General features: G+C 40.5%; 1 protein-coding gene across 5 annotated transcripts in view; it reads right to left on the reverse strand.

The window, feature by feature from the left end:
• The window catches only part of LOC148034489 (alpha-galactosidase 3-like), a 78767-nt gene that overhangs the window by 12074 nt on the left and 54161 nt on the right, over positions 1-12532 (reverse strand). For 4 of the 5 annotated variants that reach the window (XM_087679430.1, XM_087679431.1, XM_087679429.1 and 1 more), the window contains 5 exons: positions 6280-6336; positions 6164-6195; positions 5833-5936; positions 5565-5637; positions 5267-5325 (listed from right to left, as the gene is read on the reverse strand). In XM_087679430.1, the coding sequence (XP_087535556.1) occupies positions 5267-5325; positions 5565-5637; positions 5833-5936; positions 6164-6195; positions 6280-6336 (325 nt within the window). Of the gene's footprint in view, positions 1-5266; positions 5326-5564; positions 5638-5832; positions 5937-6091; positions 6196-6279; positions 6337-12532 lie in introns of those variants that run through there. The other variant, XM_087679433.1, reaches the window with a different exon arrangement.

Genomic DNA, 12532 nt, shown 5'->3' on the forward strand with positions numbered 1-12532 from the left:
ACACCCGTTGCACATGCTATTGCCTTGATTTGTTTCCTATGGCTGGCTGCAAATGCTTGATTTTCCGTACTTATGTTAGAGTGATTCACCCATGATTGCTCTTCTTGCAATAATAATGACACCAATGCATCAAATATGTGTATCAGCATATTCTTTTGCAAGTAAGCAAAGTGTAGTAGCAAAAACTCTAATAAGTGTCAAGTAGGCCAGCCAAAACTGTAGAAACAAAAGAAGCATCAAGAATCATCTCATCAATATTTGCAATGTGCTCCATTATGTCCTTTACACGTGCAATGTAGGCATCCACCAAATTACCCCCTGTCATATGCTCCATCTCAAGTTGTTTGCATAAATAGGCTACACGAGCCTCATTGCAAACCTAATACAACGAAACAAATTTATCCCAAGCATTGTTGGCCATTGTGCATGACCAAATATGTGGGATAACCTATCTTTTCCACGAGAGTGAAACCAAAACATGTGCCTCGGCATCACACCCATCCCATCTCAATTGATCAAGAGTGTGAGGTGCAAGACAAGCAGGAGTGGAAGATCCACTCGTGCAGTGGATGAACTGAATGAATTGCAAGCCTAACCTCTGAACCACATACATAACCCCCAAGCTTCTTGGCCAATGGCAACCAAAACATGCTTCATCATGTATGCCTGCATGAGATGACCTATGCCATCCAATTATTGGAATCCCCAAACATGCTTAGCAAATCATATTGGCCTACCATTGCTTGCTGCAAATTTCTGGTATTTGTGACATCACAAACATAAAGCAAAGGAAGACTAGAGAACTTACAATTTTATGGCCTGAATGTCAAGGCAGGCGCTAAATGTAGAAAATCAAAGGGAAATTTCTTTCAACGTCCCTAAATATTGTGCAAAATGATGAATTGGGCTGCAACATCGATAAATTTGGGGAAATTTCACAAAAGCCCCAAATTTTAATGATGCAATTTGGTCAAATTGTGGCTCAAAAGTGAAAAACCCCAAAATTTTCAGAACACCAAAGTCAAATTTCTCAAATTCAATGAAAAAATCCATAGAATTAACTGAAATCCCCAAATTGAGAGACAGATCTTCGCCTGCTAGATGTGATTCAGCCAAATCCCCCAATTTTATCCCAATTTGTGCTTAGATGGAGTCATTGTGGGAATAGGGGCATGTGCAACTCAAAGATTGATTATTAACAACGGATCGATGTCAAATGCTAGGTCTGAACCTATCTAGCTATGTCGAAGTTGACATGATGTGGCAAGAACAAACACGCACAGCTCAAACGACAGGTGTGAAGAATGTGTCCCAGCTATCAAGAATGTGTCCAAGCTGCCGCGGCAAAACAAATGTGTGGTCTGGCAAGTCCACACACATAGTTCTGGGCTGGCAGCTATCAATGCGCAGGTTGTCCACGACAGGACAGGATTGAGCAACATGGCACACATGTGATGGAGCAAGCAACAACGAACTATCAAGCACATTTTGACTGCACCAGCAATGTGGCAGAAGATGTCGAGCAACAACAAGTAGGTAGAAATTGTGGAGCAACAACATGTACATTAAGCGTGACTTTGAATGCAAGCAATGCTATGGATGTGGCGCTATACACGCAGGTTAGGTGATGGACAAGAGAAATTGTCTAGGCTCGAACACGCGATGTTGCAACAAGAGCCAATGAGGAGGAAAGCAACCAAGTTCAAGTCTCAATGGCGCCTAAGGCAATAGTGGTGGCGGCACAAAAGAGGTATGGCTCTCATACCACTATTACCTTAGGATTCAACAACACCCACACACTCACATTGAACAAGTGAACAGCAAGAGAGAATAGTGTGTTGAAAGGTCACATCTTCTATGTGAAAATGATAATGAAAGTACAATCCTTGAGGTACTAGAATACCACACCACTGATGGGTGTTCACAAGAGGAAAAACCCTTTTCCAACTAGAAAGGGCCCATGGATAAGGGAGCATTCACACTAGAACTATGGACGAACACAGTAAGTGTAACAATACTTGTAATGTGCTCGGTAACTTTTTATAGAGTTCCTTGTACTTTGTATTTTGCCTCAAGTTTTTCTCCAAAGTGTTATTAATAAAATTTTCCTTTCTCGGAGGAAAAACCAAGGTGCTTCTATTTTTCATTAGGTTCTAGGCACCATAGTCGAGTCCAGCTCCTCCTCCTTTGGAATCACATCCATGGTTTGAGAGGGGGTTCCTATTCTACTTGGCACATTTAAGTTTTGGCTGGTAACATCCCTTCCCTATTGTATCTGCCCTTATACTGCATTGCCATTGTAAAATGGTGTTTGCATAAGTGAAAATTTCCCGTATCAGAGTACTATCCAAGTGGCACCTTGTTACATGAGCATGCCCCTATTGCATTACCCATTGCATTCACATTGTATATATATGTTGCTCATTTGAAATGGATGAAAACCTAAGATTGTAGGCAACCCTCAATGAAAACCCATGGATTGTGTACCACACCACATGTGCCAATTGCCCTCATCTACTTCCACATTAGTATCCTTAATTGTGGTCTTGTACTTCAGGTCTCACTTTTATATAATACAAATATTCATTGCCTTTGCAATCATTGTAGGCCCCTAGACAATCCATCGTAACACTCTTGGTCGTGTCTTGATTTCACTAGGGTGTCCTCTTCCTCGATGATCTTTGTAGGCCCTTCAGCAATCTAGAGTGACACCCTTGGCTCGATGCCTTGGTCTCTTTGGAATGGGACTTTTTGGGTCGAGGTCAGAGCTCCTTTTCACTCTCTTCAGTCACCTCGTTGAGCCTACGAGGGGGTTTTGAGCTATCTAAAATTCTTTTTTAAACTATCATGTGGTTTGGCTCTTAAATCAATTACAAATACAATGTTGCATTTTACCTAACACACAAAGACATTTCATTAGGATCACCCACTCAAAATGTTCTATAGAAAGCGACTCAATGTTCACTTTTCACCCCTAATCGTTCAGCTCATAATGAATCGTCTCTCCATCATCTGCAGACTGCTGCCCCACTCAAACAGCTCCTTGCACCTCCTTTGAGTTCTCACCTATCCTATCAACTACCACACCATAGTCCCCAAAAACCTTTTATCTTGTTCCTGTTTCGGCATTTCCAGGTTTCATTTCACATTTCGTTTTGTTGGCTACCTCCAAGTTCGAGGCTTCAAAAAACATGATTTATTATAATTATAATTACTATACATAAACAATTATAATAAATCAATAGATCCATTAAATGAAAACTTTTATTCCACCTAGATCCTAGAGTCAAAAGTATCAAGCTTAAAACAAAAACATGCATTCACCTACTCATTTAGAAATTAGCATTCATGATTTATAAATCACAACTTGTAGACTACAACATATGGATAATACATAATGCAAAGTAAAAGTGAAAACTAATGTTCATGAGTGTAATCCTTGTGAGGAATCCTTGAGGGGAGGCATTTGACACTCAAGGACATGGAGGCCCAAAGCAGAGGAGGTGAAGGAGGATGTGTGGAATAGGTGGTGGTGGAGGAGGAGGAGGAGGAGGAGAGTGAGGAGGAGAAGGAAGAGGAAGAAATGAACTGGAGATGGAGGAGGAAGAGGTGGAGCAGGAAGCAATGGAAGAACAAGAGAAGATGCATGAGGAGGTGTATGGTGTGCACAAGAAGGGTACAGAAAAAGGGGAGCTGAAAAAGAAAAATAGCCCCAAAGTTCTCTTTCTTAAGAAACCTTGAAAAAAAAAACCCTGTTTCACAGAAAAAAAAAGACATTTCGTGACCCATTTTGCAAAAGAAACAAAAAATTTCATGCTTTTTTTATGTTTTGCATTTGTCAAGATAAAACAGGTTTTTTGGTTAATCAGCCGTCCCCCTGCTGGTGATCATTGTGCTGTTGTTCTCAGTCCCAAACTCTCCATCTACTGAGGGCTAGTGAATTTTGGTGTTCTCAACACTTCTATTCAGCTCTTGGCATCCTTTGCCATCAATATTGGTGGTTTTGTTGCACTAGAGATCCATCACGGAGGGCAACATTCTCCGACACTCAGCCCACTCCCATGCGAGACAGTGGCTGTTGGACAGCCTCCACTCCTTAAGCATGCTAAGTTGCATCTCTTTCCTTCATCCATCATTCATTCATTACAGCAAGCATTCATTCTTCATTCTCTTCTTCTACATTTGTGTTCTTGTCTGAGTTCAGTGTAGATCTTCTCTGCAAACCCTAGTGTATCCTCACAGTGCTGCCGATATCAATCTAATCATCAACCAAGACTAAGCCAGGGACAAGTCAATGACGTGCTGGATAGTGGGATGAACAAATCAGACTAGCAGCTAGCCACAGGATCGGCCAGATTGACTGTATTCTGTGCTATGGAGCACACCGGTGTGCCAGATTGCATGCAGGCTGCTTGTGCAGCGTATATACACTGCTGGACATCCTTTCCCTTGTTACATCACGATTACTACTGTAATATATGACTCTATGAGTAGGAAGATCAATTCTTCCCTTTCTTACCCCTTTTGGGTTGTGTGGTTTTGGACACATAGTGTCTTGCACCTAAGGGATGTTTATTCCATAAGTCCATAATGTAGCAAATACTTCATCCAAGTAGAATGACACAAAACCAAGCAAAACTCATCAAATCTTGAAATGACAAAATCCTTCATGTCATGTGTGTATGGATGATGGTGGAGTGCAGTTGTCTCCAAGAATGAGGAGGGCACGGTGGAAGCAGGTATATTATAGGAATCAGAACTATAGAACCCAACAAGTAGTCCCTTGGATTTAAGCCTGCTCACATTGAAGAGAGTAAGCCCTTTGAAAGATGGCTAGCAAAGCAACCATTTTGAATAACGGGTACATGTGTAGTACACAGTTCAAAAGGTGAGCCTGAAAAAGTATGATGATTTCTTCATGGGGTGAAACCCATTACGCCTACATCTTCCCTATGTCTACCTGCCTAGTGAGGTCATCAAAATCAAAAGTAGGATCTACTCATTCTTTGTCCAGCCATTGAATTCTCCAAGCACAAGACTCGCCTAGTCATGGATTCTTTGTAATATCCTTGCATCAGGTCATAGGCATTGGCAACCTAAATAACTTCATTTACTAATTAATCAATGGGTATTAAGCTCAATATAGACACAATATCATTTTCTCTAGTGGCCTTATCCTCCAAACAAAAGACTGGTACCAGGATATGCATGCGCCTTTGATATTCTAAAGTATATACAAGATAAAAGATTAAGGTGGTGCACGTACCGTTTCTCAGGTTTAATCCCAAGGTTGAAGCAGTTGTCATATTTCAGATAGTCAATGCCCTGTGAAACATCAAAAAACTCCTTCAATAGCATAAAACTGTTACACTTACTTACAAATGATATAGCTGCTTGCACAAAAATCGCTTTGTATGTCTAACTTTGCCGCACACGTACATGCATGCACAACTAATACATATGTGCTCCAAATAAGATCATGTCATTAGTGCCCATGCTGAGACAAGTGAAATTATATAGGGTGAAAAGGAGGAGATTGAAATTATGGAAAATTTTTAACTCACCCAAGATGCAAAGGTTGCAGCATCGTGGAATTCATGAAATAGAGAACCTGGACGCCTTTCACAGGTCAACAGCCTGGAGGAGAACAAAAACATTGTGTGAAAAGAAAAGAAGAGGTATATGTGATACATGACTAGTAAGCACAAACTGCAAAATCAACTTGAGGAAGCACAAAAACACTTTGCCTGAAAAGGAGGGAAGACATACATCTGGTATAACACAAATAAACACAACTGCAGATAGACTTTGCATTCAGTATAAGCACCTTACCCAGCATCTGCATAAATGCCAAGCTTTAATCCTTTGGAATGGACATAGTCAGCAAGAGCTGTGATTCCAGATGGGAAGGTAGTTGGATCCACAACCAAAGTTCCCTGATGATAAAAAGACTATGCCATGAATGCTTGCTTGACCAAAAGTACAAGTGATTATAAATTGGTCTTTCCTTAATTCGATAGTCATATTTCACAACTTCCCATTAATCTATTTCTTGAGTTTAAAATTTGCATCAAAATGCACATAACAACACCTGATTCATACAAACAAGATGTTGAAAGGAAACCCCTAGTAGTCAGCATGTGGAGAGGGAAATATGAACAACCTTCAAGTTTCGATGTGATGCCCAGCAATCATCTGGAAAGAAATCAGAAAGATAACCAAATCTTATGTAAATTTGCACAAATCACGAGCTCACCGCATGATATGTAAAATCATTACCAATGTTTACATAGTTGTAACCAATATCTGCTAGTCCACTTGAAACTAAGGCATCAGCTGCCATAACAAAACGACCTGTTAGCAACATGTCATTCTTCATAGAACCAGCAGTCATGTTAATAGTGATGCCTTTAACCACATATCCCTCTACAAACTGGGCATTAACCTTGCATAGTATAGAGTTTAACAAATAGTTGATATACAATAATTGGAGAATGATAATGCTTGGAGAAAAATGAGATAACAACTCCAAGTCAATCTCAACTAAGCTTTGAAAATCCATGCATTGTGCATGACATCTTATAGAGCAAACTGACAAAACACTGAAGCAAAAGACTGCCACTAGTTGCCCAGGACAATTGTGCACACATGGGCAGAGACACTAATGTGCAAACTTCAAAGCAAGGCACATGGACACCAAGCATGCATGCACAAGGACCAGGTTGTGTGGAGATGGGTCAAGAAAGCAACCCACATGTATTTGCAGCCATGAAAGTATCAAAGCAAGCATTCAGATGAAAGCAAAGCACAAGATTTTATGAAGCTTAGGTGCAGGTATCAAGGTAATCTTGTAGAACTACAGAAGCATCATCAATAATCGAATTCGTCATCTTGCCTTGAGCTTGTTCTCTTGTTTTATCTTCTTGTGCTTATACTCTGCCTGTACCTCTAGCTTTGAAGCTTTGATGTAATGCTAGAACAAGCACTTAAATACCTTGTTCAAGCTTCTCTGTGATAGCCTTGTATCAATTTGCTCTCTATGCAAGGAAACCGGTTTCCAAAATCTGTGTCATTGCACATGAGAATGTATGTCTTTTTGGGGTTTAGTACTTTGAGCTGCATTTTGGGTTTGTGTTTCAGAAGTTAGGTAAAGTTCAGTCTCGCAATAGGTTTTGATGGCAGTTCGTCAGCTCATTCTTCATGTTGGGTAGAGCTCAAAGCTACAAGAAGGATTGTCCCTATGTTCTCTTTCGGTAGCATTCAAAGCTACAAGAGGGGTTCTCTGTGCTATCTTTTATTTCCTATAACATACACCAAATGGTTGGTCTAGGCCATGCATGGATCAGGTTGTCCTATGAATTTTACGTCATATAGGAGATGTAAAATTGTGTTGTTTTGTTTTCTACTGTGCTTTACCATACCAGTGTACCATGAAAAAGCTGACCTAGACTTTGTTTTTTTGAAAAGTAAAACAGCCTCCTATAGAACACTGCCTTGAGGCTTACACTTTGTGAAAAATGTTGCACACAGAAAAGAAGCGTGTACAGGAAAAAAGTGCCAGTCACAATGGAAGTAGATCACAAACACAAAGAGAGAAGGGAAGAGAGAGAGACAAAATGAACATAGAGAAAGAAGGAACAAACCTGCACTGAACTTGGGAAAAAACACTGAAGACAAGGATAGTAAAGGCAGCCCCTGCGTGCTGCTGGTCTGTCAGTGAGGGGGGCCCAAATGTGGCAGAGGACAACTGAAATGGCAAGTTGAGATGAGGAGAATGGAGGTGTCCAAGTTTTCTGAAATCTGGCAATGGGTAGGAAGACACTGGAAATGGGGCAGCTATATATAGGGAGGAACAGCTGAACTGGCTGACCTGCTAAAATAAGTAGCAAAACCCTAATCTGGCCAACCTGGCAGTAAGTGAGCCATAAATAGGCACAGAGGAAATGTTACACAGTGTGATAGTAACATCCTAGAATGGATATGTGTTGGATTTTTTGCTGCATACCCACTCCTCTCTGCTTGGACTAGTGGTTACAACACTCAGAATCTGTCACCAGTGGACGTCACACTTTGACATCCCCCTCGGCCCACTCCCGCAAGAGCCGTTGGCTGTTGGACAGCTCTAAATTCCACCATTCTATACAGGCATTCATTCATTTACAGCATTCATTTAGTTTCACCAAAGTTCTTTCTTCTTTGTTTTGCATTTTTGTCTCAGCTATTGTGTTTTAGTCGTGCTCGTACATGTTGGATGTAAAGTCCCTTTGGGAGTAAGTCCCTTAATCTCCGTGTATATAAACTTATACGGGTGTGAACACACCCTTATCTGTACCCTAACATATTAATAAATTTTATTTCTTTGTGTACCGTGACTTGGTGGTACACTCATCTTGGGACTCTCTCACTCTCACTCTCAACACTGCTCCTACTCCATTTCCGACTTGCATTCCATTGCGCACTCATCCCAACAAACTGGTATCATAGCCACGGCAACAGTGTGTGTGCTTCCCGAGGACAACGCAAGTGAGTTCAGAGTGCCCGCACGGAGTCAAGTCCTCAATTCTTCCAACCAATCGAGGGGCAGCAGGTATTTGTTTTAATCAAGTGCAGCTTCTCTAGGCCAACATGGCAGCAGGTGTGTGGAGTGTGTCGCCAGGCAACAGCTCAGCAGTCAGTCACAGCAAGCCTCCATTAAACCAGGCAAGCACAGGTCATCGGCTGGTTGCTCATCATGTTTTCAGCAGGCCTGTGCAGGAGGCAGACTGCATTGACCAAGGCACTGGTTTCTCGTCACGTTTCCAGCAGGCATGGGCAGACGGCAGCATTCGACGGCTGACAGAGACCAAGGGACAGCACATTAGACATTTTTTGATAACGTGGCACATCCTCCTAAGCCCTAGTTCATGAATCTAAGCACAGTTCTCAGTTTTGTGCAGACTTGAGCCCAAAAATTTGGGGCTTTTCCCAGATTTGATGCTATTGATGCATAACAATGACATTGGACCCAGAAATTGCAGAAATTGTGCACATTGGCCTTGAAAATTTTGGGGCTTTTCATGTATCAATGAAATTTTGCTCACCTGAGCCGAATATACTGACATTGGTGCACATTCAGACCCAAGAAATTTGGGGCTTTTGCAAAATTTTGCTAAATTTGCATGTTTATGCTCTCGGGAACATGTACTAATGCAATTGGGGCAAATTGGTTAGTGAAATTTTGGGGCTTTTGCTGAAATTTGTGAATTTTGGCAAAATTGATGTGTGAAATGCACATTGGGGACAATGCTGAAGTGATCTTGGTGCTGCAAGCAATGAGATTCGAGTTTATTATCTTCCATTTGTGAGATTTTGAAAAAATTGCAGATAATTTTGGTGTTTTTTTTGTATTAGAAGTGTTTTAGGGCACATATGTATGCAGTACACATGTTAGGTAACTCCTATTGAATTGATGTATTGCAGAATATTCATGGTGCAGCAGTCTTAGTAATAATTTGCAGATCTGGGATTGTTGCAAATGTATTTTTGGTGATATTGCTTAAGTAGGAGTCACCTTGCAGTGGTGTATGCATGAAATGTATGCTGAAATCTCAATTATATCGATGAAAGTCATCCTTTCTACTTTTATACATGTATTTGGATCAAACCTGCTCTTATTTCCTGAAATTTTGGGCTGATATTGGTTGAATATTCAGCCTAATATTTACAGTCATAAAATACAGCATTGGTACTTGGCACTTTGCTGACTAATGGCCACTAATGCTTCTGGCAACAATGACACTAAATCCCTTCTTGAAATCAAGAGGTTTGATGACATTTGCTTTGATCTACGGAAGGACAGGATGCAAGGTATTTTGTTTCTGAAGGACTGTAATGATGCTCTCTTGGAAACCAAGCCTACAGCTATGACAGATGAGGATTGGGCTAGACTCAACAAGAAGGCCATTGCATACATTAAAATGGTTGTCTAATGATGTACTTACAGACATTAAGCGTCTTGACACGGCTTATGCCATATGGAAAAGTTAATGGACACTTATGAAAACATAACTCTTGTGAATCAAGTGCATCTCATGCGCAAGCTTGTGAGCATGGAATTGGATGAGTCTAAGCCAGCATCTGAGCATTTGAGTGCTTTCACAAGGATTTTGAGCCAGTTGCAAGACTTTGGTTTGCAACCCTTCCATGATAAACTAAGGCTATTTTCTTGTTGATAACTTTGCCTAGTATCTCGGAGTCTTTGTTTGTTTCACTAAGCAACAACCTTGCTTTAACCTTTGATGGTGTTAGGGGCTCTATTCTCAATGAGGAGATTAGAAGAAAGGCCAATGGAGAAAGCAGTGGTTCAACCTATCATCTTAGAGGTAGGTTAGAGAAGGGGGTAATGCACGAAATAAAAGTAAAAGTAGGAGTAAAAGCAATGGCAAACAACAAGATATTACTTGCTATCAATGTGGGCATAAAGGCCATAAAAAGTCCAATTGTTGGTACTACAAGAAAGAGCAAGAAAGAAAGAAACAACAAGGAAAGAAAAAGAGGGATGACAAGAAAGATTATGATAGCTCTCCCTCAAAAGATGTTGCAAAGGTAAATGTTACATCTAGTGTGGTCATTGAAGAGCTCTCGAACACTAGAGAGATACTTGTTGCAGTCTCATGTAATGATGTAGATGTTATGGCAGCAACAGGTGATATGCACATTATCAAAAGGGAGGTAATTGATGCTTTACTTTTAGCTCATGATGGGTTGTCCCAATCATGGATAGTGGACACTGGTGCCTCTTTTCATGTTACTCCCTCTTTGGAGTCATTTTCAGAATATGTTGCACATTGCCTATGCAAGGTTTACTTGGGCAACGACTGTAAGTACCATTCACTTGGCCTTTGAAAACAGCCAAGAGCTGATTTTACACAATGTCAAATATGTACCTAGCATAAAGAAAAGTTTATTGTCAGTTGAGTAGCTTGATGCAAGAGGTTATTTTACTACTTTTGGTAGTGGATCTTGGAATGTCCACAAGGGCTCTATGCTGATTGTTAAAGGCAACAAAAATGGACTTTGTACTGTTTGCATTATAAAGCATTACATGGCAAGTTATTGGTTGTGGCTGAAATTTATTCACATATGAAACTTTGGCCCAAAAGACTTCACCATATGAGTCAGAAATGCCTTCAGGTTCTCTCCTCTTTACGAAGATTTGATGTAAATGGCTCTGGTCTTGACTTTTGTAATGATTGCATACACGGAAAACATGTGAAGTATCCTTATTACTCTGATGTTGTTAAGAAGTCCAATGCTCTTGATTTAGTACACTTTGATGTTTGCACTATGCTTGTTATTTCATGTAGGGATGCACGATACTTTGTTACTTTTATTGATAATTTCAATAGAAAGTCATGGGTGTATGTCTTAAAAGAGCAAAAAGAAAGTGTTGGATGCCTTAAAAGGTCTCGTGCTTTTGTTACCACACAGAAAGGGCTTAAGTTAAAAGCTATAAGAATGGATAATGGGGCGAGCATGTTTCTAATGAGTTTAAAAGATTTTGTGAGATGCATGGCATTAAGAGGGAGTTGACAGCCCCTTATAAACCTGCATCAAATGGCGTGGCTAAAAGATATAATCGCACACTTTGTGAGAGAGTCAAATGCATGCTATCCACACCTAATCTCCCGCAAAAATTATGGGCAGAGGCTCTTAAAACTGCAGTTCATATATGCAATCGCTCTCCCAATTGTGCATTGGAAAATGGCATTCCTGAAGAGGTTTGGTCTAGTAAACCTACTTCATATAACCATTTGCGTGTCTTAGGTCGTGATGCCTTTGTGCATGTTTCTGTAAATTAGAGGACTAAACTAGACATGAAATCCATCAAAGGCATCTTTATGGGATATGGAGAAGAGGGAGGGGAGAGATGGGTTATAGAGTTTGGCTTTCTCAAGACAAGAAGATAGTACACAGTAGAGACGTAGGATTTAATGAGGCAAAATTGCTGAAAAATGCCACATAGGGTGACCTTGACAAAAAGAAGGTCAAATTTCAGCATGAACAGCCAACCATTCAGCAACCATTAGCTGAAGATTCTATTCCTTTTGATGTTGAAACTGAGCAACAACCTACTGTGCTACAGTAGAACATAATGGAAAGCAAATAGATGCACAGGATGAAATAGGACCGCAAGAAGAACATGCTGAAAACAGGTTACAGTAGCAAGACGATGCTACAAATCAGCCATCGGGTGATGGTGTGCACATACTTGAGGATGTAGGCCCATTGCCTAACAATAAAGATCATTGGATCAGAAGGTATACACGTGTCAGAAGGCAACCACAGAGGTTTCTTTGGATTGCATTTTATTGACTAATGAAGGTGAGCCTCCAACATTTATAGAGGCACAGTCATGTGAAAACAAGAGAAAGTAGAAGCTTGCTATGCAAGAAGAGATGAAGTCTCTGTATGCAAATAACACATAGGTGCTTGTACCTTTGCCCAAGGATAGAATAGCTATCCCTAACAAATGGGTTTACAAGGTGAAATG

The sequence above is a fragment of the Lygodium microphyllum genome, chromosome 6 (assembly GCF_053477565.2).
Source record: "Lygodium microphyllum isolate KBCC chromosome 6, Lygodium_microphyllum_v1.1.10, whole genome shotgun sequence".
Lineage (NCBI taxonomy): Eukaryota > Viridiplantae > Streptophyta > Polypodiopsida > Schizaeales > Lygodiaceae > Lygodium > Lygodium microphyllum.